At 46.9% G+C, this 26641-nt stretch overlaps 1 protein-coding gene across 1 annotated transcript in view; it reads right to left on the bottom strand.

Annotated features, from left to right (window-relative positions):
* The window catches only part of LOC144821935 (alanine--tRNA ligase, mitochondrial-like), a 189817-nt gene that overhangs the window by 25625 nt on the left and 137551 nt on the right, over positions 1–26641 (bottom strand). The window contains exons 18-20 of the mRNA XM_078679085.1: positions 20243–20365; positions 17517–17627; positions 13158–13241 (exon numbers count right to left, since the gene is read on the bottom strand). Of these exons, the coding sequence (XP_078535211.1) occupies positions 13158–13241; positions 17517–17627; positions 20243–20365 (318 nt within the window). The remainder of the gene's footprint in view (positions 1–13157; positions 13242–17516; positions 17628–20242; positions 20366–26641) is intronic.

The following is a 26641-nucleotide window of genomic DNA, read 5'->3' on the forward strand; positions in this document are numbered from 1 at the left end:
GTGAATTAATGACATTTGGTATTTACTATTTTACGATCCCATTACCATTATTTGTGCTTGTGCATTGATTGTTTTAAGTGGCCACAATGACCTCCCCGGTCCATATTGACCCCTTTTTGGTGGGCGGAAGTGACAAACAGGGAACATTGGACGATTATTTCATAAAGCCTCCGGTGGGAACGCAGAGAACCATCACCCTAGCTGAACGACGGGCAGAAAGACGTCGATCAGTGGAATTAATAAAGAATAAGCGGTCTTCCTTGGGCTCATTACAGCAGGCACTGTCCCCACTTCCTTCTACCGACTGTGAAAGTGAGGGAAACGATGTTCTAATTAGTAATAGTAATAGCATCCCAGTACTCCTCCAAAACACTACTCCACCCTTGGTTACTAACAATGACCTGCTTATAGATCTCTCTTTTTCCCCCGGAATCTTGACCCAATCGGCCGGGAGCTTGTCAGTTTCACCACTACCTGCGGTTGATCATGTTAATAGTTGTACAAATGCCTTGATAAACCCACGTCCGCAAGGTCCACCCCCCAAAAAAAGGAGGAAAGGGGGTAAAAGACCCCAACTTAATAAATTAAATTACACCGACTGCGCTAAACCCAGGAGTCTTATATCCCCTACACCTGTGCCGCTTGTTTCATCTACTGAACCATCCCTTTCAATACCTGAACAATTAGGTGTTAACTTAATGGGTAACATTGAAAAATTAATTAGGTCACTCATACTACCCTTGGTAGAGAGATTACAAAAAATAGACCAACAACTGGGGAACCTGGAACAGGTAATAATCGACATCAAAGGAGGAATGAGGGGTTCCGCAGTACCTCCTGTAGTACCCATAACGAAGGAGGTGCCTTCTAATGTTGTTGATTTATCTGCCATTAATCCTGTACAGCTACCCACCCCGGAAGCTCCTAAACTAATGTCCACCATAGCTTCACAAACAAAAGAAAAAAACAGTGCTAGAATAGGTGAGGAAAAAGGAAGGACAAATTCGCCAGTAAACCCTGATAAAATTACCGGCCCCGAGGCAATAATGAGGTCGACCGCCCATAAGAGGCTAAACATAGAGCTGCCTCCGGAAGCAGTTCCGCTAGTGGTGGTATTCACTGCCGTCCCGCCCTTGGAGGAAGGAATAGATGGTAAAAAGAATATCAATGAAAACCATAACCAGCTAAAGAATAAGGTCATATTTTGGCTAAAGAAAAATCGACCACTTCCTCCATACGTAAATGGCGAAATTTTACACGTGAGGCGCCTTCCCTGGATAGGTCCTCCTATAAAAAACATTACGGGGGACATTGTTGTAATAAACTTTAGAGATACCAGGGCAGTTAGTTACATTCTAGACTGGTTTCCTCCAAATGGTAGCAATGAAATTATAGCCCGAGACCTCACGTATTTCTATCCTAGGAATATGGTATTCCCGATTAATCCTAAATCATCGACCAAATACCAGGTAGATGATGTTAGGTCTTTATCCGCTGAAGAAACTCCCTACAACAGACCATATTCTGATAAACGTGTTGATCATTCCAGATTTTTATCTCATCACCAGGGTGCCCCCTTTAGGCCTTTTCATCCACATCAGGCTAATTATCCTCGACCTATCCTTCAATATTATAATGACCCTGCTAGGACCCCATGGGATCACTATCCTTTATCATGGAATGGCTCACATGCATGGGAAGGGAATTATAATAATTATCCCCCGATAACAAGACCATACACGATCCCTATTCAGAATCGCTTTGACATTCTGTCAGGCTTAGACGACATCGAGTGACTAACCATCAACCCAATCCTTTTAAACAACTCTAACCCCCCTCCCCTGGACAGGCCGACAATGGTTGTAAAGGACACTCTAATGGATGATCACCGTGGTGCTTTTACTGATAAAATCCGACTCCCTACACACGGCCCTGGTTAATTGTGCCACGAATTTTGGGCACCGCAGTCAATTACAGGTTCCTCCCCCGTTACCTCAAGGGCAGATGGCGGAGACGGTCTCTTCTTTTGAAGATCTTTGTGGTAACACACCATGTATTCCAGACCCCCCAAATAAGACCAACGACGTTGGTTTCCCGAACGAACGGTCCAACGTCCTATCACAAAATGTCTTTTCGCTGCCACAGGGGCAAATGGTGGAAATCGAAGCACGAAATATACAGCGGCAACTCTCCCCTATGGCTCTCCAGTCGGGTAGTCTGATTCTTTCTATCCTATTTTGGAATGTCGCAGGACTGCGGACAAAATTTGAGCAACCTAACTGGTTAGAAATAGTTAGAAACCACACTGTAGTATGTTGCCAGGAAACATGGTCGGAAGCCGAGATACAACTACAGGGTTATAGATTTATTTCTCTAGCGCCTGTCCCTCTTCTTCCGGTAGACCTAAGGGAGGTTTATCAGTTTATATATCTAATACCCTCCCATGTAAGAAGATCACTGAAATAGCAACTGAAGAGAATTATCAGATAATTAAACTTTCAGTGGACCAAGGGCATACATATTTTCTGGTAAATTTTTATAATAATATGTTGCCCTTGGATTTCGTGAAAGTTGTTAACAAGATAACCATCACTCTAGAGGAACATCGGAAATGTTATCTTTCTCTTCCGTTCAAGTTAATTTGGGGTGGTGATTACAATATTCCTTTATGTACTGAATATTCTAACTCTAATTGCGGTATCGTGGACGAGGAGGGGAGTCCTTTAACCCACTTCGCTCACTCAAATGTCGGGAATATTTTAAATGAAAAGCTTTTTATGTTAGGACTGGGGTTTGCAAACAAGTTAGTTGTACCCCCCAATTGATTTTTCACCTACCTTTCACGGTAGGGGCTGTAGCACCACAATTGATTTCATTTTGACTTCCAATCACATGAGGGATGATTTGCAGACATTTTTTACTGGAGATGACGCTAGCAGCGATCATTTCCCAAACAGTGTGACTATCACAGTTCCGTTTGGATCGGCTCCTGTTGATAAATTGGGCCTGTTGAACCAAAGAGCCCTGACTTTGGATAACACTAACGGGTACTCGATTAAATGGGCTAAAGTTGACCCAGACGTTATCACACAAAACGTCATTGTTAAATCAATCTCAATGTTAGAAATATGTTTAAACCCTCTTTCTACTGAAGAGGAAATATTGAATAATTTTATTGATATAACCAAAGTGATTAGCAAAGAGCTCCTTCGCAAACAAAAGCAGAATGGCCTACAGGAAAAAGGATGGTTTAATTCCGAAAGCCGTAAAGCCCTATCCGCTTTAAAATCAGCCCTACATAAAACCGAGAGGGATCAACTAGAAATTAGGAGGTTGAGAAAACTCTATAATAAAGCGAAAAAAGACTGTAAAAAAGATAGGAAAAAAGATCTGTGGGAGAAGCTCCATGAGAGTTGTAAAAAGAAAGACAGCTTAATGTTCTGGAAAGTGGTTAACTCACCATTCTTGAACACGGCAAAGACCGGCCCTACTGTGGAAGTAGCGATTACCGCAAAGGGTTGGGTTTCCCACTTTTCACAGATTTTTTTAGCTGAGGAAGCACATTATAGTGAAAACCCATATTCATCCCCTTATTCCCTCGAACTAACTTTTAGCCAGGAGGAAGTAATCAACGCTCTGTCCTCTTCAAAGCCTGGTAAAGCTCCTGGGCCGGACGGCGTTCCGCTGGACATCTATACGCATACCCAGAAGCTTTGGTCGCCAGTACTAACCAGAGTAATTGAAGCGGCACTAAGAGGTGGTCTCATAAAATCTTTGTCTACATTTATCCTGCTCCCCATTTTTAAGAAGGGTGAACGAAACAACCCAGCATGCTACAGGCCCATTTCCCTCCTGGATTCCCTTGGTAAAGTTGCAGGTCGCTTGATCCTGGAGAGATTGCGGGTCTGGTCTGAAGATAACAACATCATGACAGACCTGCAATACGGTTTCCGGGAGGGACTGGGTACCGTGGAGCAGGCTTTGAATCTCTCCCTTCTAATTGGGAAATATGTCCAGGCGAAGAAAGGCAATCTTCACCTGGTCTATGTGGATTTGACCGCAGCCTTTGATTGTGTTTCACACTCTAGGCTGTGGTCAATCCTAGTGGAAATGGGAGTGGACCCACAAATAGTATCCTTTTTGCGTGAGCTGTATTCAGGAGCATCGGCAAGGGTGAGATTTGGGGTGAATGGGGAGCTCACCGATTCCTTTGCAGTAACTAAGGGAGTCAGACAAGGGTGTGTCCTGGCTCCTTTTCTATTCAACCTGTACACAAACGGCCTTGAGAAGGCCATGTTTCCGGGACCAGCGTTGGCAGTGTCAGAACAAGCAACTGACGGAGAGAGCGAGTGTGCCTCCCTGACCCACCTGGATCCTGAAGCGCCACAATATAGCCACAAACGAAGGTACAAACTGACCTTATTAGGAGCAGCATAACGACATGTTCTTTTAAACTTGAATTTTTTTTAATTCTCACAAGTAGAGACGTGAGAGGTCTCTATACACTCTGCACCGTGGTCCTGATGAAAGCCCCTACGACCTTCTGGCGACTCAAGGGCTGAAACATGTCGACTTTTTCCACAACTTTAGCGTGAAAGAGTCATTATCACTCTAGTTAACCCTCAAAAAAAATGTTTTTACATTTGCCTCCAAAAATCAGAACTAATAAAAATCTTTTCTGAATGAGCGAGACATTTTACAATTTTCACTTAATCACATTACAGTCACTATCACTGATCACTACTGTTTTTAACTGAGGGTATCGCCTCCTGGATGGAGGTTGCATAAACGACTAAACCCCATGATTATGCAGACACGTGTGAGGGACAGCGGAGAACCAAGATATACCGCTTAACACCGTCAACTTACCAACACGTGTATGAGGGGTTTTTTGGGACTAGTTAAAACCGTTCCGGCATACCCGAAGTTATGCAGGACAAGTGATCCTCCCCTTTTGATCAGAATACATTATTAGAGGAAATTGGACGGATCACGAATTCCTCCCTTCCCTCCACATTGATCATTCATTTATTCATGTTAGAAGGGAGTCAGGACCTCCCAACAATCGCCCGTCGTCCGATTCCCGCGTTACTTTACGCGGATGACGCGGTAATTATGGCTCGAACCCCAGTACAACTCCAGAACCAGCTAAACTCATACTGTAAATGTATGGCTTCATTAGACCTAAGGGTCAATATTAAGAAAACACTAGTCATGCATCTAGGCAAAAAGAGAAATAAGAAAAAACCGATATGTATTGAAAAAGCTAAGTTAGACTGCACTAGGACATAACCTTATTTAGGTATATTATTTGATAATACCTCCTCTTGGAAATCGGCCATTGATAGTAGATATCTTCTATTTTTAAGAGCTTCCTCTGCGCTGATTGCTTTTTCTCGTAAAATAGGGAAACCACCCCCAAAAGAACTCTTGCAAATATACTACGCCAAGTGTCATAGCGTAGCTGTATATGGTGCTGGGGTGTGGGGCCATGTATCTGTGGTCCCCTTGCAGAGGGCAGAGAATAATTTCATACGCTACCTTTTGGCTGCTCCACAGTGCTCTCCAACTTTTGCCTGCTATATTGAATTAGGCATGGATTATATTGCTGACTCCATAAAAATCCAGCCAATATTATTGTGGCATCGCATCTGGACGACGGAGCAGTGTAGCTTGACCCGTGCACTAATTGCAGATTGCTTGGTCTTAGACAACTGGCTGGATGTTCCATGGCTGTCCTATGTACATAATTTCCTTAATGATCTGGGCCTTTCCAAATATTTCAAAGAACCTGTAATTTTAACTACTGTTACTAGGAAGGCCCTAAGATCGCTCTGTTTATCTCACTTGGGGGAACTTCGTATGGCACAAGAAATCCAAAAAGCTACCAATCGCCATATTTTAACTATCCAATGCACTCAGGGCATCCAGCCGTATCTTACTTTCTGTTTGTCCACCTTTGAAAAATATTTGCTAACTCGGTTAAGGCTCAATTTGTTTTTCCGCTTGGTAACATTCCCGGGAAGACAGGATGGGTCAAACTCTATCATCCAGTGTCCTTGCGATGGTACTTCTGAACAGTCCAATATTCACGTATTACTGTTCTGTAAATATTATGAAGTACCACGCAAACGCTGGATTATTCCAATTCTGTTATCCCTGGGGCTGAGAAGATGCCGCCCAGCTTTTATGGCCCTACAATTTTTAGACCAAGTATCAAATGCCAAATGCATTGCCATGTTTCTTAAGACCTGTTTGAAAATCCGAGCCACTTATGGTGACTTACAGAGACGTAGAAATGTACCATTCTAGATTGTTATGCCTGATTTTAGATAATTAGCAGACAGAATCCAAACTTTTGATATGATCCATTGTATGGTTGAAAGGCTTTCACATGTGTATACACACATATGTTGTTTAATACTATTTTTATTGTGTATCGATTTATGATGTATATGTAACTGTATATAATGATTGTTGCTTTTATGATTTTATTTTGTTCTAAAATCGAATAAAGCTTTTCTACTACTATATATACATATTGAATATGCTACTTACCAGTATGCATCTGTTCTTGGCATGTAGGGCTGCTAACATTCATATCTATAGCATAGATCGCCGTCTGGTGTTGGGTCCGGATGATTGCACATTGTTGTCCTGGAAGAGTCTTCGAAGTATCACGAGATAGGTGGCTCCTCCCCTGGACTACAGTGCGCATGGGCATCGACTCCATCCCCAGATTGTTTTTAGCCATTGTGGCGAAGATGGAGTATAGTACAGTAAGAGATGGCCATGCTAAGAGTAAATGTAAGAAAGTCTGCAGCCGCTACAGGCGCCGGGGAGGAGGGCGGGCGATATGAATGTTAGCAGCCCTACATGCCAAGAACAGATGCATACTGGTAAGTAGCATATTCAGTTCGAGGCATGTGGGCTGCTAAATTCATATCTATTGCAGAGAATACATAGCAGTCCCTCCATTAACGGCGGCCGCCCGTGCCAGCTGCAGAAGTCTGAAAAAGTGTTTTAAGAACAGCCTGTCCAACAGCTGCCTGCTGTTTGGAATGCACATCTAGACAGTAATGTTTGGTAAACGTATGTGGTGTAGACCATGTGGCTGCCCTACAAATGTCTTCCAAAGGAATGTTACCTAGGAACGCCATGGAGGCCCCCAACTTGCATGTGGAGTGTGCCCTGGGGGGGACCGTTAAAGTGCGCTTAGCCTTCTGATAGCAAATCTGAATACACTTAACGATCCACCTGGCTATTCCTGCTTTGGAAATGGGGTTGCCTTTATGCTGGGCTGCGAAGGCAACAAAGAGTTGCTGTGTCTTTCTAAAAGGTTGTGTTCTGTCAATGTAGTACATAAGCGCTCTTCTGACATCAAGCGTATGGAGCATCCTCTCTGCCACCGTTTCTGGGTTTGGAAAGAATGCGGGCAGTTCGATGGTTTGATTGACATGAAACTGCGACACCACCTTCGGAAGAAACTTGGGGTTAGTGCACAGCACCACCCTGTTTGAATGAATTTGTATAAATGGCTCTTGAATTGTGAGCGCCTGTAGCTCACTAACACGTCTTAGAGACGTGATGGCAATGAGAAAAGCCACTTTCCATGTTAGGAACTGAATCTCACATGAATGCAGAGGTTCAAACGGGGGACCCATCAATCTGGTGAGTACCACATTGAGGTTCAACACAGGAGCTGGCGGGGTCCTGGGAGGGATGACCCGCTTCAGCCCTTCCAGGAATGCTTTACTGGCAGGCACCCTGAAGACAGAGAGATGCTGCCTGTTTTGGAGATAAGCCGCTATGGCGGATAAGTGTATCCGAATGGAAGCGTATGCTAGATTGCATTTGTAAAGATGCAACAAATAGCAGATGATATTAGGAATGGATGCATCGAGCGGGTTGATAGCGTGCTCAGTACAGTAGATGACAAACCGCTTCCATTTCGCTGCATAGCAAGCTCTGGTAGTGGGCTTTCTTGCCTCCCGGATGATGGCCATGCATTCAGGGGGCAAATCAAGGTAGCCAAACTCTAAGACCTCAGGAGCCAGATCGCCAGATTGAGCTGGTGCGGATCTGGATGCTGAATATCGCCACGGTTCTGCGTCAAGAGCCGGGGTGTGAGGTGCAGTCTTTGATGCGGTACCACGGAGAGTTCGAGGAACGTGGTGTACCATGGTTGTCGCGCCCACGTCAGAGCAACCAGGATGAGCGTCAGCGAGTGTTGCTTTAGCTTTCTTGCCACCAGCGGAATGAGAGGCGCAGGTGGAAAAGCGTACGCAAATTTGCCTGACCAGTTCATCCATATCGCATTGCCCTGCGATAGTGGGTGAGGGAACCTGGCGGCAAAGCTTTGGCATTTTGCGTTTTCCTCCGTGGCAAACAGGTCTATCTCTGGATGACCCCACTGCTGGAAGTACGGGCGGAGTACTGATGGATGTAACTCCCACTCGTGCATCTGGTGGCTGTACCTGCTGAGCAGATCCGCCATCTGATTGTCCGTGCCCGGGAGGTGTTCCGCCATGAGGAAGATGTTCCTCTGAATGGCCCACTTCCACATGCTCTGAGCCAGATGAGACAACTGTGGAGAGTGCGTACCTCCCTGCTTTTGAATGTAGTACATGGCTGTCATGTTGTCCGTCCAGATCAACACGACTTTGTTGCACAGATGTACCTTGAAGGACTTGAGAGCCATGAAGATTGCCATCAGTTCCAAGTAGTTGATGTGCATCTTCTTTTGTTGCTGCGTGGACCACAGTCCCTGCACTGTGTAGTGGAGCACATCAGCCCCCCATCCCTGGAGAGATGCGTCCGTCGTCAGTGTAATCTGTGGCACAGGCTCTTGGAACGGTCGGCCCTTGCAAAGGTTGTGTGGATTCCACCAATGCAGAGAGCTGTATGCCCGACCCGTCACCAACACTAGGTCGTTCAACTGTCCTTGAGCCTGAGTCCACTGATGCATTAAGCATTCTTGGAGCGGACGCATATGCAACCTGGCGTGCGGGACTATGAAGATGCAGGAGGCCATCATGCCTATCAACTGCATGAACACTCTCGCTGGGAGTGAGTGTTGCGGTCTGAACCTCTGGATCAGCGACTGGATGTTGTCGATCCTCGCTGGGTTTGGCTGAGCTGTGGCAGCCAGAGTATTGATCGTCGCACCCAAAAACTGCCGCACATGGGCCGGCTGAAGATGCGACTTCGGGTAGTTCAGTGAAAATCCTAGACTGTGAAGGAGGTGAATGGTGTGGGACATGTCTGTGGCGCACTGCTGGGCTGACTTTGCCTGAACGAGCCAGTCGTCCAGATAAGGGTAGACATGTATACTCTGTCTCCGGAGGTGCGCCGCCACTGTCGCCAGACATTTCGTGAACACTCTGGGAGCAGTGGTCACTCCGAAGGGGAGTACCTTGAACTGGTAATGCCGGTTTTGGATGGTGAACCGGAGGTACTTTCTGTGGGATGGGTGGAGTGGTATGTGAAAGTAAGCATCCTTGAGGTCCAAGGTTGCGAGGAAGTCTCCCTGTTGTAACAAGGGAAGAACCTGCTGCAGTGTCAACATGTGGAAGTGTTCTGAAAGAATGTACTGGTTCAAGGGGCGTAGGTCTAGAATCGGTCTGAGTGAGCCGTCCTTTTTTGGGATTAAGAAGTACAGGGAATAAACCCCTGTGCCGTCTTCCTCCACTGGCACGAGCTCTATTGCGCCTTTTTGCAGCATCACCAGAACCTCCTGCTGCAATAAGTGCAAGTGCTCTGCTGACATAGGACGGTGTTTTGGGGGTATGTTTGGATGAGTGGATGTCAGCTCCAAACAATAGCCGAACTGGATAAGTTTCCTGACCCACCTGTCTGTGGTGATGGACTTCCAGACTGGCAGGAACTGTTGGAGTCTCCCCCCGACAGGTGTTGGATGGTCGGGGGCAGTGACAGGGAGTCACTGTTTGTTGGCGGCAGAGGAACGGTAACTGTTGTTGCCTCTGCCTCTACCCTTGGCACTGTTTCCTCTGTATCCACCTCTGCCCTGCTTGCTGTAGGAGGATTGCGCACCACTTTTATTGAATGGCGTCTGCTGCGACATGTGCCCTCTGCTAACACCTCGATTGCCTGAGCGACGAAAAGTGTTCCCTCTAAATTGTTGTGACTGGAGAGCTCCCATGGACTTGGCAGTCTCGGTATCTTTTTTAATCTTCTCCAGGGTGGTGTCCACCTCTGGACCAAATAACCTGTCTGGATTAACGGGCTGGTTGAGGATAGTAGTCTGTATCTCTGGCTTGAATCCCGAGATGTGGAGCCATGCCTGACGCCTCAACATCACACTAGTGTTGATCGCTCTCGCTGCTGTGTCCACAACATCCAGCGCACACTTTATCGCAGCGTTGAAGATTAACTTCCCCTCCTGGATAAGCATTTCAGCTCCCTCTTTAAACTGGTCTGGGAGGTGTTGTAAGAGCTGCTCTAGGGTGTCGTAGTGTGCCCTATCGTATCTGGCCAACAGGGCCTGCGTGTTTGAGATGCGCCAGATGTTGGCCGCCTGAGCTGCTACCCCCTTCCCAGATGCCTCCAGCTCTTTTGACTCTTTGTCTGGGGGAGGAGCTTCATCCGTGGTTTGGGAGTTTGCCCTCTTGCGGGCATTAGAGACCACCAAAGAGTCCAAAGGCAACTGGCCCCTTATGTAGGTCGGGTCGCCAGGTGCCGGTCTGTATTTCTTCTCAATCCGTGGGTTGACAACCCTTGATCTCGTGGGTTCCTTGAAAATGTCTGCCGCATGCTTAAGGACCCCTTTCAACATTGGGAGAGTCTTGACAGTCTTTCAGCAGTAGAGAAAGTGTCAAAAAGGAAGTCCACCTCCACGGGGTCAGCATGCATTTCCACTTTATGGTTTGTAGCTGCCCTTTCAATCAAGGCATTAAATGCCTCAGAATCTTCAGTGGGAGACGGCTTGACGTTATAAACCTGTGGATCCTGGACCGTCTGCTGGTCCCCTTGATCACCAGAGTCCATCCATGAGTCCTGCTGCTCATCAGGCTCTGCATGTGCAGGAAAATTGTACTCCTCATCCTGCTCCCCTTCATCCCCATCAGAGTATGTGGGTGAGGGTGTTGCACTCCTCCTAGGCTGTGGAAGAATCTGCTCAACCAGTACTGGTGTTTCTGGTGCAGGCTTCTTTCGTTTCAGAGGAATTGTAAACGACTCTAAAGGCTGCGAAGTTATTTTCCTCTTGTATAGCGTGAGTTTCCCGGTGTCGGCATCGATGAAATGCTCCGACCGTTCTTCAACTAAAGGATGTCGATGACCCAAAGACCCAGCCGGGTGAGTTGACTTCGACACAGTGTCCTTGGGCACCGACCGCGGTGCAAAGGCCTCCGGCGCCACCTTAGGCGGTAACGTGTAGAGGATCGGCGCCGAGGTGGTTTTCGGTGGGTCCGCCGGCTTCGGTGCGGAAGGAGTCTTCGGTTCCGATGCCAAAGCCTTGTCCTTAAGGCGCTTGAGGGAGTCCGAGACCTGCTTCATAAAGGAAGCGGACGGTTTTGTCGACCCGACCGATGTCCTTGGTCCGCCCCCAGGGGAAGACCCGAGCGTGGATGACTTGTGTTTGTCTGGTCGAGGCGCAGGAGCACCCTTGACCGGTGCGCTTCAATCCCTGTCCACGGCCGCAGACGTCGTCGCCGACGGCTTCGGATCGACAGGTGTTCCTTTAGGTGGCACGACCCCAGACCTTGGCTCTGCGCCCTTCACTGACTTTGCCTCAGCGGGCCCCTTGGTCTTCGGCGCGACAGACTTTCCCGATGTAGGCTCGACAGCCTTCTTGGATGTCGGCTTGTCCGCTGTGGTTGACACCGGCTCGACGGCCTTCTTCGAGCTTGGCTCCTTGACCACCTTCGGCACCTTTGCCTGGTCGACAGCTTTCATTGGCTTGGAGGCCCCCGAAGACGACGGCGTCGATGGTGGAGCAGACGTCTTCGGTTTCGATGGCGTTTTGGCCATCTTTGTTTTCGTCGATACCGAGGGTTTCAGTTTCGGTTTCGATTTCAATAATGGCGGCTCCACGGAGGTCTCCGTAGCCGGGCCGGAAGGCGGGGCCGTGGATTGAGGTGTAAGGTCTTGGGTAAGGCCGTGTGGCGATCCCGTGACCTGAGCCTTTGTAAGAGTACGAACGGGGCATAGCTCTTCCTCCGAGCTATCTTCCATGGCCCCATATGCTTCTTTGTCGTCCCCTATCTTCTCGACGATTTCCTCAATGTCTTGACTGTGGACGTCCGCTCCGTAGTCGGACTCGACCTCCACCGGTGTAGGTGAAATCTGCAGGTGACGCACTTGCTCATCTGCTTCGGGGTCGTCAAAGATGTCCACCGGTGCCGGAGCCGATCGCTGGGCCTCCAGGCGCGCCAAGCGCCGAAGCTTGATCGTCTTCTTCGATCGAAATCTTGAACAGGCCATACAGTTGGCCTCGTCGTGGTCCGGCGACAGGCACTTGTTGCACACAGGATGGACGTCAATGTGTGGGTACTTGGATCCACACACGGGACATTTCTTGAACGGACTCCGTTCCATGCCGTCGAAGTCTTGCTGCGTCGACCAGGCCCCGATCACCGAAGAGTCACACGACCCCCCGGATATCCGACTCCACGAGCTGGAAGATATACGGGACCGAACGCGAACAATACCGACGGTGCAAAGAAGGCCTTTTGGCCTTTAAAAAGTTCTATCACGATTCCGAACAGGAGACGTCGAAATCACATCCGAACCCAATGGCGGAAAAAAACAATCTGGGGATGGAGTCGATGCCCATGCGCACTGTAGTCCAGGGGAGGAGCCACCTATCTCGTGATACTTCGAAGACTCTTCCAGGACAACAATGTGCAATCATCCGGACCCAACACTAGGCGGCGATCTATGCTATAGATATGAATTTAGCAGCCCACATGCCTCGAACATATATATATATAGAGAGAGAGAGCGAGAGAGAGAGAGAGAGAGAGATAGATAGATAGATAGAGTCAGAAAGAGAGAGCGCACATTTCATGGCTGTGTAAACAAGTAAACAAACTGGTAAACTTACAGCTTCAAAGTTCATCTCTGTGATCTTAGGTATTTACCAGAAGCCTGTCCCCAGATGTTAGTGTGAGTGAATAACTACAGGAAGAACTTACAAACACGGAGTCAGCGGGAACCGTGTCGACGATCACGAGCTGGTCAGGGTGCTTCTCCAGAAGAACGCGGGCCTTCTCAGCAGCCTGGAGATAAAATACAAAGCACAGCGAGCATCAGCATAGAGCAGAGCTCCAGGAAAAGCAAGGATAAACCACATTTAATAAGACTAATTCAACTAATTATGGGCAGTGTGAACACCTCTCTGTATGGCACCATCAACACCCCCTGAAACCATTTGCAAAACAGGAACAAACATTTGATTCGTTACAACAGCATACTTGGGAAGGAGGTTGAACCCACCCAACCCCAGAGCTAATATAACAGCAGAGTGTTGAGTCTCAGTGTGTTGAGTCTCAGTGTGTTGAGTCTTCAAGAAGCCACATCAGAGAGTATGTGAAAGTCATTGGCCAAAGGTTCACAAAGCAGATCAAGCAGGTGATCACGTATTTTAGCCTCAGCACCTGGATATGCTGAGGCGGGAGGGTGTAGTAGCATCACGGAGGACATCAGGGATTGGTCAGAATCTATGGTGACGACCAAGTGGTCAGGGCAGGACTTGGAGTGTGTTAGCTTAGTGACGAGCTGTATCATTTAGAGCATTGAGGGGTTGTATTTTTTAACAAATGGACGATGGAAAAGTTGGAGAGGAGATCTGAGAATGTATTGATTCTTCGGCCCAGAAGGCCTCAAGCTGAGATGGAAGGTGGGGGTGAGGGTTGTGGGGAGTGCCGTGTTAGTAGCTCCAGAGAGTATTTTCAAGGAGAGAGCTGTAACTGCCTTCATTCTCTGTACGCTACAGGAGGGAGATCTCGCCTTCACTCGGTAGGCTTCTCTGCCAGCCTGCCCATGGAGACAAGAATGAAGGATCCCTGAATCTCAAGGGAGGCTGCTTACGGTGATAAGCTTAGTTAAGTAAACTGAGAGGAAGGTGAAGTGGAAAATATCCATATATCATATCCATAGTATTATACAACCACAACGTTACGTAGGGGCATATGTAGGTAATTTCCATTTGGCGATTCTCAAATAGCGATTTTTAAGGAATCGCTATTTGAGAATAGCAAAATGGAATGTAGGTAATAAATCGCAATTTGTTTGCCAATCTCTGACATTCCTTAATTGCGATTAGAAAATTGCGAATCGCAATTAAGGAATGAGTGTCCCATTCATTCCTAGGGGCCAGGAGCCCCATAGGAATGAATGGGGATACATTCTCAAATTGCGATTTTCTATGAGAAAATCGCAATTTGAGAATCGCAATTCCAATGGTGCTAGGGTGTCCAAAGGACACCTGTTGCACCCCTGGAATGTGCATGTATGTACATGTGGGGCACATACATGCCCTAAGGGCATGTCTGTGTGCCACATGGCACTTTGAATTTTTTTTTAAAATGCATTTTGACTGGAAATCGCAAAATACCATCTACTTGAAGTAGGTGGTATTTTGCGATTCCTTAAGCCAAAATCGCAATTTTAAAGGCACCTCTACATAGCATTTAAGGAATCGCAAAATTGCAATTTCTTAAATGCTTGAGCAAAATAAGGAATCGCAATTTGAGCAAAATAAGGAATCGCAATTTTTGCGATTCCTTATTTTGCTAAGTGGCACCTACATACCAAAACGCCGTTTGTGATCTTTTTTTTTGCGAATCGCAAACGCCTTCCTACATATGCCCCTATATGTTGTATTGTTCCCCTCCTGGTAAGTATCATTGCCACTAATTGACCTGTTTTTACTATTCATCTTGTATGCATTGGGACAGGGTTTTGATTTCAAATCAATATTGAACATATTTTTCTGGATTCCTAGTCTGCTTGAGTGGCCTTTACGTGATAAAAGAGGGTTTGGGTTCCACTAACTATCCTGTGATATCCCACAGGATTCATTGTTACCTAAAACTCATCTCACTCAAGTGATGCTCAGTGGGTTGCAGGATGGCTGCAGTCCACCTGGCTTTCCGTCTCAGGTTCTTACATTTACAAAGTCCTTACTGGCTGAGTTTTGAAAAGAAATCCTGAAAAAATATCACGAGTGGAATGTGTGTTCTGTAGTTTAAGGGTGTGTGATACTGAGTAGGAAATGTGTCGGATCGGGTCTATGTGTAATGAGGATACTATGTGTCCGTTTGTGTCGTATTGACCCGGGTATGATTGGGAGAATTGGCAGTACGGGGTGCCAGGTGATATAAATCTTACTGTGTTGGTTTCGGTGGAGCAGGTTCTGGCCCAAAGCCCTTCCTGGCCCTAACTGGGGAATGTCCTAGTCCGCGGTCTGCCGCGGGAGACGACTAGACAGTGTGACACCCCAAGGAAGTGACTGAATTAAGGGGAAGGCAGGAAGAAATGTCACTTTCTGTAAAGATGGAAGATGGAAAATGCAGTGATGTCACTTCCTGTGAAAATGGGCGATGGGGAATAAAGTAGTCTTGCCTGGCTTCTTCTTTTGAAGATGTTTTGGTGGTACACCAGTGCAAATGGTTGACCTGCAACTAAGAATACTACTGGGTTTGCTTGCTGTTATGCAGACCAAGCTTTCATCCATGGTCTTCTCACAGTTCTCTCTAGAAAAGGCTCACTAACTCACCACTCTTTTGGGGCCCTTCGATGGCTCTAAAATGTGCTTCAGAAGACATAGAGTTTTAGGGCCTGAGCTGTCAGTCACCCGATTCCATCACACATACTCTAGTTAGCCTGCACTAGCAACCTCTCTGCTGCAGCTAGCAAAGACCGAAGTCATCCTGACCGCTCTTACCCTCAACGCATGCAACAGCGACTCCAGTGCTAAATGCTTCTCAACGCGAGGTCCTTGCCCGTGCCCCCATCTCTGAACAGACCTATCTGAACTACTTTTAACGGAGATGGAAAGACTTCACACAGAATGCCCCAGAAACAATCATTCTAAGAGCCCATCAGTATAAGCCACCACCCATCTCAAGGGTGGATCAGTCGATCCCCGCTCAAATCGCAGATACCTGCGGCATAGCTGGATTCCGCATTCCCGATGGACCCTCTGTTGATGTACAGCAGATCGCAGGGAGCAGAAGACAGAGATGTAACTTTTCTTGTCATCATTCAATACTTTGTGTAAATAGTTGAAGCTAGTGTTTCAATGCTTGAAATCTGTCTGTTGACAAAGATTAGAACCAGATCAAAAGGGATATCCCAAACCATCGCAACCGTCAGCTTCGCTCCCTGACCCTGAGCAGGCGGCTCACACCTCTGTGATATTTATGCGTAAAGGCCGGTGAACGGGTCCGGCAGCTTCATTTCCAGGAGTAAAAAGTGTTTAAGCCCTTATCATTTCCAAAGACCTTGATATACTTGACCATCATGGATTTAGACTTGACGTCAACTGTTGACATGTTGGGAGTCTTCGTGCACATCAAAGCTTTTCTTGCAAACTGATGCAAGAGCGTGTTCCTTCCCTGGAGGCAACTCAGCTCAAAGTTCAGAATCCCTCAAAGGAAGACACTAGCCAGGGTTCAAGGGAGAGGAGTGAATCCCATCAGAGCAGCCTTGGAAACAGCTCAATGAGGACGATGCATGTTCCTGGTACTCCCTGGGGCAGAATAACTTGAAGCAGTCGTGGGAAGTTAGTGGCAGGGGACTGAATGACCTTGCGTACTGGGCTCTATCAGATTAGGGGGAAATAGAAAGCACACGTTGCAGTATGAACAGGGGTTTCTTAGTAGGCAGAGGACAATTAGCCGGACAGATGAAGAAGAAGAGGAATTCGTACTTGTATAGCGCACTTATACCATGAGGCGTCTTGGCGCTGTACACATACCGCTGTGGAACCCTTCCTGGCTTTTCCCTGTGAAATGTCCACTCCTGGGCACCCCCAAGGTGAAGCCAGGCATCCCAGCACTGTTGGGGCGGTTGTGGAGATTAAGCAAGCTATTGCCCAGAGTCGCAGCGTGGGACCCATGGTTAGAATAGGCACCGAGGCGAGAATGATCAGGTCCGAGGAAATTGAGCCCAAGACCCGCCAAGGCGGGAATTGAACCCTGGTCCCGGGCCAGACCTCTGCATCAGGGTCTGCCGCTCTAACCATTGAGCCACACTTCTCCACTCTTACTTTGATAAAACTTTAGCTGAACATCTCCAAAAGGCATTCATCTCAAACAGAGGAAAGAGTCAGGCAGGAGCACAGAGAAAAGGAACAGAGCGAAGGGAGCCATGGAAAAGCAGGCAGCAGGAGCCGAAGAGGCGAAGAGCAAGAAAAGCAAGCAGGAGACAGCAGGATACCGCTGATGAGTGATGTAGTGTCTGAGCTTCTCACAGAGGGCGATCACAGAGAACACAGATGCTTTGAAGAGGGCATCGGGCATGTACACTCACATCCTACCTCACCTTACCTGGCGGGTTTCCAGCTTCCGGATGGCTGTGTTGGCGGCCCTCTGAAGAGACTTCAGTTCCATCTGCAGCTCCTTCCTCTGCCACTGCGGCATCGCGGCACTATCCACACTCTGATAACAGACCCATGCAATGGGAGAAGCACAAAAACGTCAAATGTGGCAAACAATGGGTGCGATCCAAACTCCTGCCTTCCTGGAATACATCCCTTGCATCCTTTCATTGTAGCTAGCTATGTCTCATACTCCAGCTCTATAACACAACCATCTCTTTATCATGGCCTCCATTGCAACTTATCCTCAAGTTGGCTTGGAGATTTTTTTTTTTTTTACGGAGTTTTATATAGCGCGAACTTGACCCGGTATCGGGTATCAGAGCACTTTACATAGCACCAGTTGCGTTACATGAGGACACACATTCATTTTTGTTAGGCACGGGAAGATTAAGTGATTTGCCCAGACTCACAGGATATTCAGCGTCATTGCCGAGACTCGAACGCGGTTCCCCAGATTCAAGGTCGACCGCCCTAGCCATAAGGCCAACTCCTCTCCCCCATTGATCTGGTCACGGAGACAAAGTTTCACGCATCCTCTCACCTAGTTAACACCTTGGCTGCGGCCGGAATTCCGCGCCGGTGCTGGACATTCCGATCGCGGGCGTGGTCATGACGGCCCCCCGCCGTCATCAGCACACGCCCACCGTGACGCATGATGACCGGGAGCCGTCATCAGCACCGAAGGGGTTAATCAAGTAAACCCAAGACTCAGGTGACTGACGTGACATTGTGGTCTGGATTTCAGGTAAAAGCATGAAGGAGAGCAGATCTTAAAGCCATCTCGTTAGAGCGATGCCTCAAGAAAGTTCAAGTGTTGCAAGGCTGATATCACTTTACAAGTTTCAAATGTGATAATGCACCGGTGATCGGTTATGGTGTGCCTCACTCACGCTCAGTCTCCCAGAGTAAAGAACTCCAAAGGCCAGAGGACTGGCAGCTGAGACAGGCACAAGGGGTCAAGCCCCCCCTCCCCCCATTGTTAATGGCGGCCACTGTTAACTGTGCCCGGACCACGGTTCATCACGCATGTAAACTGACTGTATGTGGGGAAAGCTGCTCTAAACCCACCAGCCTCCTTCACATGTACAGTGTGTATAAAGGAGCAGGGGAGACAGCAGGGCCAGCACCTTTAGCTGAATCAAGGCTGCTACTTGTGCACACCCTCAGCACCCTTGGCTCCACCCCCCTCAGTGGATCACTGAAATCTAACAGACAGCAACATTCATCTAACAAATAGAAGGGCGGGTTCAGCTCCTTCCCCTGATTGAATACTGGCTACTATTTGTAAGGCATCTGCCGTCCAATAAAGGGAGGTGGAGACGGAGACCTGGGAGAGGTGTCCAGAACCCTATGATGCCTGTTTTCTCGCTATGCCTTCCCTGCACCCAGAGCTCCAACACCAGCCTCTTGTAACTTCCTCGTGCATGTTGGTGGAGCTGGGCTGCCACGGACGAACCCTCTGTCAAATACTTACACACACCAAAAGGAGTAGGAAGTGAAGATCGCGGTGTAGTGATCCAGTGGTGGCACGTGCTGTGTGTCCTAATACTACCTTCACTCACACAGGTGAAAACCTAATCCTCACATAAAGGAACTTCCTCTAGAAAATTTGTGGATTTACAAGTTTACCCCTAAGTCGTGTTAAAAATGGCAGTCGGCGAGGCGAGATCCCCTGTTGTCACACTTACTCCAAGGGTGGTGCTCCTCCTAATCGGTGCTCGCCTGCTCCCGCCGTGTAGGTATGCCTACAAGTTCCTTTATGTGAGGATTAGGGTTTCTGACACCTACGATCCTCAAACGGAGATCAGAGCACTACATAATACACTGGGACCGGTAGAGTCCTGAAGAAGGCAGGCGTGACCCTGAGTACTGGGCACATACACACGTCCAAAACATGTTGACCACCTGCCAGTAAGGTGGGGTGTAAGGAGCACATTATATCTCCCTATCACCACCATCCTTCACGTTTTTAATCTTGGCCGGAGGGTCTAGGAATAAAGTATAGGTATAGAGATACCTCTGAGCTAGTTTAAAACTCACATCACACTGCACTTTCACTTCCGGCCTTCCCAGTCACTATTGAAAGCATTGTTTTCTCTCTTTTATGTTGTGTTTGTCTTCCCCACCCTATTGCTCAACCCCAGGCGTTGGCTGTGCTGGGGTGTATTGTAAGCAGCCCTATGAGGAAGCATGTCACACACATGTGTGAGTGAGGGCAGTATTAGGACATACAGCACATGCCACCACTGGATCACTACACCGCGATTTTCACTCCCTACACCTTTTGGTGTGTATAGGACCTTATATGATGTCAGACAGAATCTCTTATGCTGACTGGATGACAGGGACTGATAGAGGAGATGATATAGGTAATTAAGTTTGTGAGATAAGGCGGGTACCACTTTCAAACCAAAACTGCAAACCTCTGAACTATGCCTTGTGCTCATTGCACACTCACAATCTGAGCTTGGCTGTGACTGAGTTTGCCGCTAAATTATGAAATTTAAAAAAATGCATCCACTAGATGATGACCCAAATAGTGTTTAACAAAACTGATAACACACAAGCTATGCTGATCACCTTCTTCTATTATGAACAGAAAAATATGGCAGTGAGCAGACAGCCAGTGATTGCCCTGTATCCCCCGTATCCTGTATCCCCAGCCTTACTCACATCTGTCAGCACGCCCACTTCCTTCGAGAGCCGGTGTGCCTCCAGCAGGGAGGGGCTTCTGGTCTTGAGTTGCTGTGCGATGGACTCCACTTCCGCGGCCAACATTTGGCCATCCTCTCGAGCCTAGAAAAGGTGAAAGAAAAACTCAACAAGAAATCATGTCTTATGCACAACAAGAAATGCAATATTCATGTTATTTAGGGATTGTCTAATTGAAATATGTCATCTGTAAAACTGCATGCCATCGGACATACGTTGTTTCGGTAACTACTCTTCTTGGAGGCACAGCGGGAGCATACTGGAATTAAGTGCAGGAAAAGAGACGATAGACAACTGAGACAGTGACAGTTATCTTACTGTGAAGATGAGGCGTAGGTCAAGTTGGTGGAGCCGAAGGGGAATTATTGTCATTGTGCATAACTTTAGAGAAAGTTGTGAGATACATGTATGATAGACAGAGGACATAGGAGGTGAATCCTTTCTAGGGGCGAGGATATCCCAAAATGTGGAGAAAGGAGAGTGGATGGTAGAAAGTGCGACTTACCAAAGAAAAATGCTTACGGATAGGGGAAATTACAACAAGGACACCCTAAGGACACCCCAAGAGCTGATTCAGGCGCCAGCAGACCATGAATGAAGGTGAAAACCGAGGTGCTGGAAAATGGCAGAGAGGCAGGTAGCAACATGACAAAAAGAAGGCTGCAGAGCTAGAGGGGTAACATAAGTAGGCCTGGGCAAAGCGCTACGCTCGTGTAGTTTGCGAAGTTTGCGCAACTTCGCACTATGCGAACTGCACGTAGCACAGTGCCAACACACGTAGCGTAGTGCAGGGGTAATTTTTTGCTTGCTCGCGGCCCTCAACGTCAAGTTGGCGACCGCGAGCAAGCAAAATGACATCCTGGCGAGACTTTTTCCTCGTCCGCGATCAGCAACATCAAGTTGCCGATCGCGAGCGTGGAAAATAAACGTCCCTGCGAGATTCTCAACGCGGGGAGGTCTGGTTTCTCATTGAGAGTGGTCACTTATGCTCGCGACCGCTCGCGATGAGAAACTACCAGTCTGCATTGAGAAAGCTGCCGCTCGAGGAAAAATCTCCTCGAGCGCCAGAAAACTACAGCTCGCACTGTGCAGGATGCCGTTTTCAATGATTGCACAGTGCGGGATGCTTGTCCGCACTGTGCAATCATTGAAAACGTCTACTACGCAGTTCGCATAGTGCTACGAGTAACTCGCGTAGTGCGAAGTGCACTTTGAGTAGCTTCGCGAAGCGCTACTTCGCAAACTACGCCCAGCCCTAAACATAAGTCAGACAAGTATCTGGAGTAGCCGATGAGGTTGGTTTCTGATGTCTTATTGAGGGAAGTTCAACACATACATGCTACACAGCTGCAGTAAGCAGGATTCCCACGTGTAGCTTCTGAAATATAGATCTGGACAGAGTGGGTCTAGTGGAAATTTGTGGAATGTGGAAAGATACACATGAGAGGTGGAGGATAATGGTTCTACATGGATCGAAGTGGAATTCATGGCGTCGATTACTGAAGCTGGGGTAGGATTTTTCAAGAAATGGTTTTGCAGAGTGGGAGCGTGAAATTAACTGCCACCGGTAATGGAGTTTAACTACTGTCTTCCAAGATACAGATGGGATCCAGGTTAAAACAATTATTTGTGGGGTCCCAGATCACATGACCTAACTCTGGATATATAGGGGGAAGAATGTCAGGTAAGAGCAGAGTACAGACGGCTTTTTCCCTTCTGATATGTAAAGAATTCTATCTATTTAAAGATGGGACACTGATTTTAATTTCTTTGCCAAATCTCAGCTTGTGCCCTTTCTGCACAAACATCTTCCCCCTGCTCAGACGCTGCCCTCTGTGCTCCCTGACATTACTACTCACCAGTGGCGGCTGGTGGTCTGGGAAAGTGGTGAGCAAGAACACTTGCGCCTATTACCCGAGAGTGAAATGAGCCAGCCAGACATCTTTTAGAAAGGTTCAGGGGGTTCAAACCTGCCTCCCTATCCCAAACATTTTTAAAAAGATGGAGTTAAAAGTGCATTTTAAAGGCAACATGTTCACATAAGTTGGCCAAAGTCATGCTCAGAAAGGGAAGTCATGACATTTTCCAGTTCTTTCCTAGTGCATCAAGAAAGTCTGACCCTCCCAGGCTGTTGCCCCATTTTTCAATATCTGACATGGATTCCTCCATATGTTAGAAATAACCTGCAGGATTCCAGGATCAGATGTTTCGCATGGGGGCCCACACATCCCAAGAACTACCTCCTGCATAGCAGGGTCAGCGTTTTGTCATCTATATCCCTCGATGTGTCATGAGTGACGCGACAGTCGAGCGCCAAGAAGCCTCACTGCTGATGCCTCGGTTCCCATGCAGAGCCCAGGCTGTGGTATGCTTTGCTGAAATATTGATGACTTGTGATGTTAAGAGTTGTATAGGATGTCAAAGGGAATGTTTTAGCAGAAAGAGCCAACAGAGCAGTAGGAACTCAATTGGCGGCTGAAAGGAGTTTGGAAACGTTTTTTTCCCGGACGATGTAGACAATAACGGAGAACACCGCTGATGAGCGGAGTCCTTTGTGGTCACGAAGCGAAGGACTGCAGGACGTGTGTCTATTCTTGGCTGGAAGGAGAAGGGATGGAAGGCGGACGCTGATGAGAAAGTTTATTTATAGGAAGCGAGTTCAACGTCATGGAGTAGGATACACATGAAGAATTTGGAATTGATGAATAGAGTGAAGGAAGGTGGGTCGTTTATGAAGTGGTTGCCTGTTTATCAAACAAAATTCCAAGGAATGGAACAAAGCACCAAATGGGCACGAGGCACGTCAGTCTCACAGACGTCAGGAACTGGAAGGAGCGAAGGTTGAAGAATATTTCATTGGGAGGAGAGTACTGGTGTGCCTGTCAGAGAGAGAGATATAAAGAGTGTGTGTGTGTTGGCGCGTGTGATACTGTGTATATTCAGTCAATATGTTCCATGTGGATGTGTTGCAATATTGTGTGTGTGTTGTCATCACTACTGCAAATGTTGAACCCTCTGACAGTAATCAATGTTATAGAATGGTTTAATTTAAAGAAGAAGACGCAGTGAACTTTGCTTCCAACAGGTTCCCTCAGGCGTCAGCTACTGTGTTTCCTTCCTTATTTTTAAACCTTTCAATCTTTAAATGGACTCTGTTTGTATATGTATCTGTTAAAATGCGTGCAGTGTAGCCCATGAGGTTGCCTTGAAAATCTCTATCGTCAAAGTGCCATGATTTTGTAAGGGTCGGCTGCTGCCTGTTTCTTACTCCGTGAACAAGATCACCCTACCTGAAGGCTGACAACTGTTTAACAATCAATGAACCGGGGACCACACAACAGGCATTCAAAGTGTTGGAAGCTCATCTGTCAAAAGACAAACACATATGAAAGGATGGATCTGTTCATATGTGTTTATTATTATCCTTTATGGTGTGAATGGGATTTTTCTGGTATTTCATCCACTTAACAAATGCTGGCTCCTCTCCACATCAAAAGGAAGATTCAGAAAAAAAAAAAAGTAAGAAACGTCTCCTGGTGAATGTGAGACTGTGAAAGGCCTTTAGAAAACTTATAGGAGTTTTTGAGACAACATAGATAGGTAAGATTCCACACCAGAAGCTAAACTATAATATATATGAAAAAACAAGAAGAAGTAATGACCTAAAGAAACAAATCCAGGGAGGGCCCAACTTCAGAATGTTGCATGATAATCGCAACTGGCATCTATCAAGTCAGTGCAAAGTATTGTCAATCATAATATAATGTGGTTCTAGGCTAGAAAGAGCCATTGGCTGGTAGTAACTGAGTCATAGCCCTTACATTCAAGTTGGCTGATGGCTAGAAGAACGAACCATCAATGAACGGACCAACCCAGGAGACAACCACAGTGCAGTGCAGTTGCATCAGCCCAGATCTCCCTGAGGAATGAATGTCCCGTGAACACCAGGGTTTACAAAAATATACAAAAACTACCTGCAAACATCTTTTCCACCTAGGGCCACATGCACAAACCTTTTTGGTGTTCGCAAATGGGTCGATTAGCAGAAATGCCAGTTTGTGAACGCAAAAAGGCTTTTGGGGATGTAGAAAGCCCCATTTACGATTCAGTAACCTATCATCCAATTGCAAATTGGGTTGCCGATTCGGTATTAGGAAGGGGCGTGTTTAAGGCGTCTCTTCCTAATACCTAATCGCAATGGTATGTGTGAATATTTTGGAACCAAAATGAGGTCGCAAAACATTAGCAAAATACGGCCAATTTCGAACTGGTGGTCACTCACTCACAGATGACTTGTGATTCACTAAGAATTGCAATTAGGAAATTGCAATGCTGAAGTTTTGCACATGTGGCCTGTGGTATCTAGAATAGTTTTACAACCAGACCTTACCAGTGTGAAAGAAGTCAGCTTAGTGAGGCTGATCTTAATGAAAATCACTAGCATCAAGGCAAAGGCAAATGCCCTGGACACAAGAAACACACTAACAAGCTTCCCAATCACTGCAAACAGGCTATTTGGATCAACATTCTAAGGGCGATCAAGGGATGCATTAATGGATGCCAAGAAAGGCAAGCGAAGAAGCAGGGACCCGAAGTGGCGTACAAGGCAGCAGCAAGACCAAAAGGGAAGGTGTGTCCCAGATCACACCGGCTTCATCCCATGCAGAGAGTGGCCAAAATGATGTGGAAAACTTACATCAGAACAATGCACGTGTAACACACAGGGAAGTTCAATATCCCAAAATATGTACATAAATATCAAACTCATTCAGAAAGAAAAACAAGCAGGCAAACTGATGCCCTGTGGTGAGGGTTCGGCCTTGGAATAAGATTGCAATTTATGCTTTTAAAAATTCCTTGTCCCAGAACCCACCTAACCTCATAGAGGATCCAAATGGGGCTGCCGCCTCATTTGAGAAATGGCTCAGGAGTAAAAATTGATCAGGTGTTACCGGTCAAATCCATGGTCAATCATAGGGCAAGACACACGGAACCCTGGTACTCCGAACGTCTTAGAATTTTGAAACTAAAATGTCCTCGCCTCGAAAGGAAGTGGAGATTTAGTTACGAAATCAATGACAGAACTGCTTATAAACAAGCCTTGCTAGACTGTAAAAATCTGTGCATGAGGAGAACAGTAAAGAAATTAGCCAAATGCCCAGAGGTGATAGATTCACCAATGAATTAGACGTTCCGTAACTCACTGGCCACGTCTTTCCAAGACAAAGTCAGTGCAGTTTATAGTGGTTTCTCCCAACTGTTACCCCAAGGGACATCATCCTCTTCGGAGACCGGAACAAAACCTATGGAGGAAAGGGATTTGCCACCAGTTACTTCAGATATTGGTGACCCTCCTGAATTATCTGTCTTTCTTCCATTGTCTGTTGATGAGGTCACTAATCTTCTGCGGTCTACCAAATCTGGCTCTCCACTGGATCCATGCCCACTTAAAATGTTCCATCTACTACCAGAAGCCTTTGCATCTCATCCGGCCTTTATTTCTAATCAAATCTTATCGAACCCTCACCCACATGTTAATAATCAGGCATGTATCATCATCAAGTCCACACCTGGTGAGGTACTCACCACCAGGAGGACTCGACCTCGCAGGGAGGGAGCACTTTGATATTCTATATATTCCTATAAGGATCTTAGGACAGAAAAGGTCAAAAATATCACTAGGGAATCCTAACCCAATTCTTTCATTGGAGGGGCCCTGTGATATAGTTAGAAACATAACATGACATAAAGAGGCATTTACTGAGCCAGGGTGTCTATTCTAGGTCGTCGTGTTTCATCTGCTTCGTAAGATGTGCAGATTTCACCAGGATCTCCAAGACTCTTGAGCTCCAAACCTATCCTGAGCAGGAGTTATGCACCCGCACGCACTCCATGCAGGATCAAGAGATAGTATGTAGTGTAGTTGAGAGAATAATCAACCCTGCTAAACAGGGGAGTCGATTGAAAACTGGAGATTATCCATTTCAAGAATCATAGAAAAGCAGAAGGAACGCAGAAACGGAATAACAACAATATTAGAATACGGGTATTTGAAACAAAGAAACCCGTGCAGCACTCTAAAATGGCGGGGCCTCTAATCTTGGGGATACCCTTATTTATAAGCCAGCATAAGTGCCCTGGTGTGACTTAAAGTACATGTAAGAGCTAGTAATCACAGGATCATGCAGTCCCCTCATTATCCAAGTGGATTCACACAGTGCATCACAAATCCACACATTAAGAGGAGAGTAAGATCATCAATGCAAGCCACCAGGCTCCTAATGTTTTCAGTGGGGAACATACGTGGCAACGGAGATTATCCAAGCCTCATGGGAGCAAATGCAGGGGATAAAAGGTCAC

The sequence above is a fragment of the Lissotriton helveticus genome, chromosome 2_2 (genome assembly GCF_964261635.1).
Source record: "Lissotriton helveticus chromosome 2_2, aLisHel1.1, whole genome shotgun sequence".
Taxonomy (NCBI): domain Eukaryota; kingdom Metazoa; phylum Chordata; class Amphibia; order Caudata; family Salamandridae; genus Lissotriton; species Lissotriton helveticus.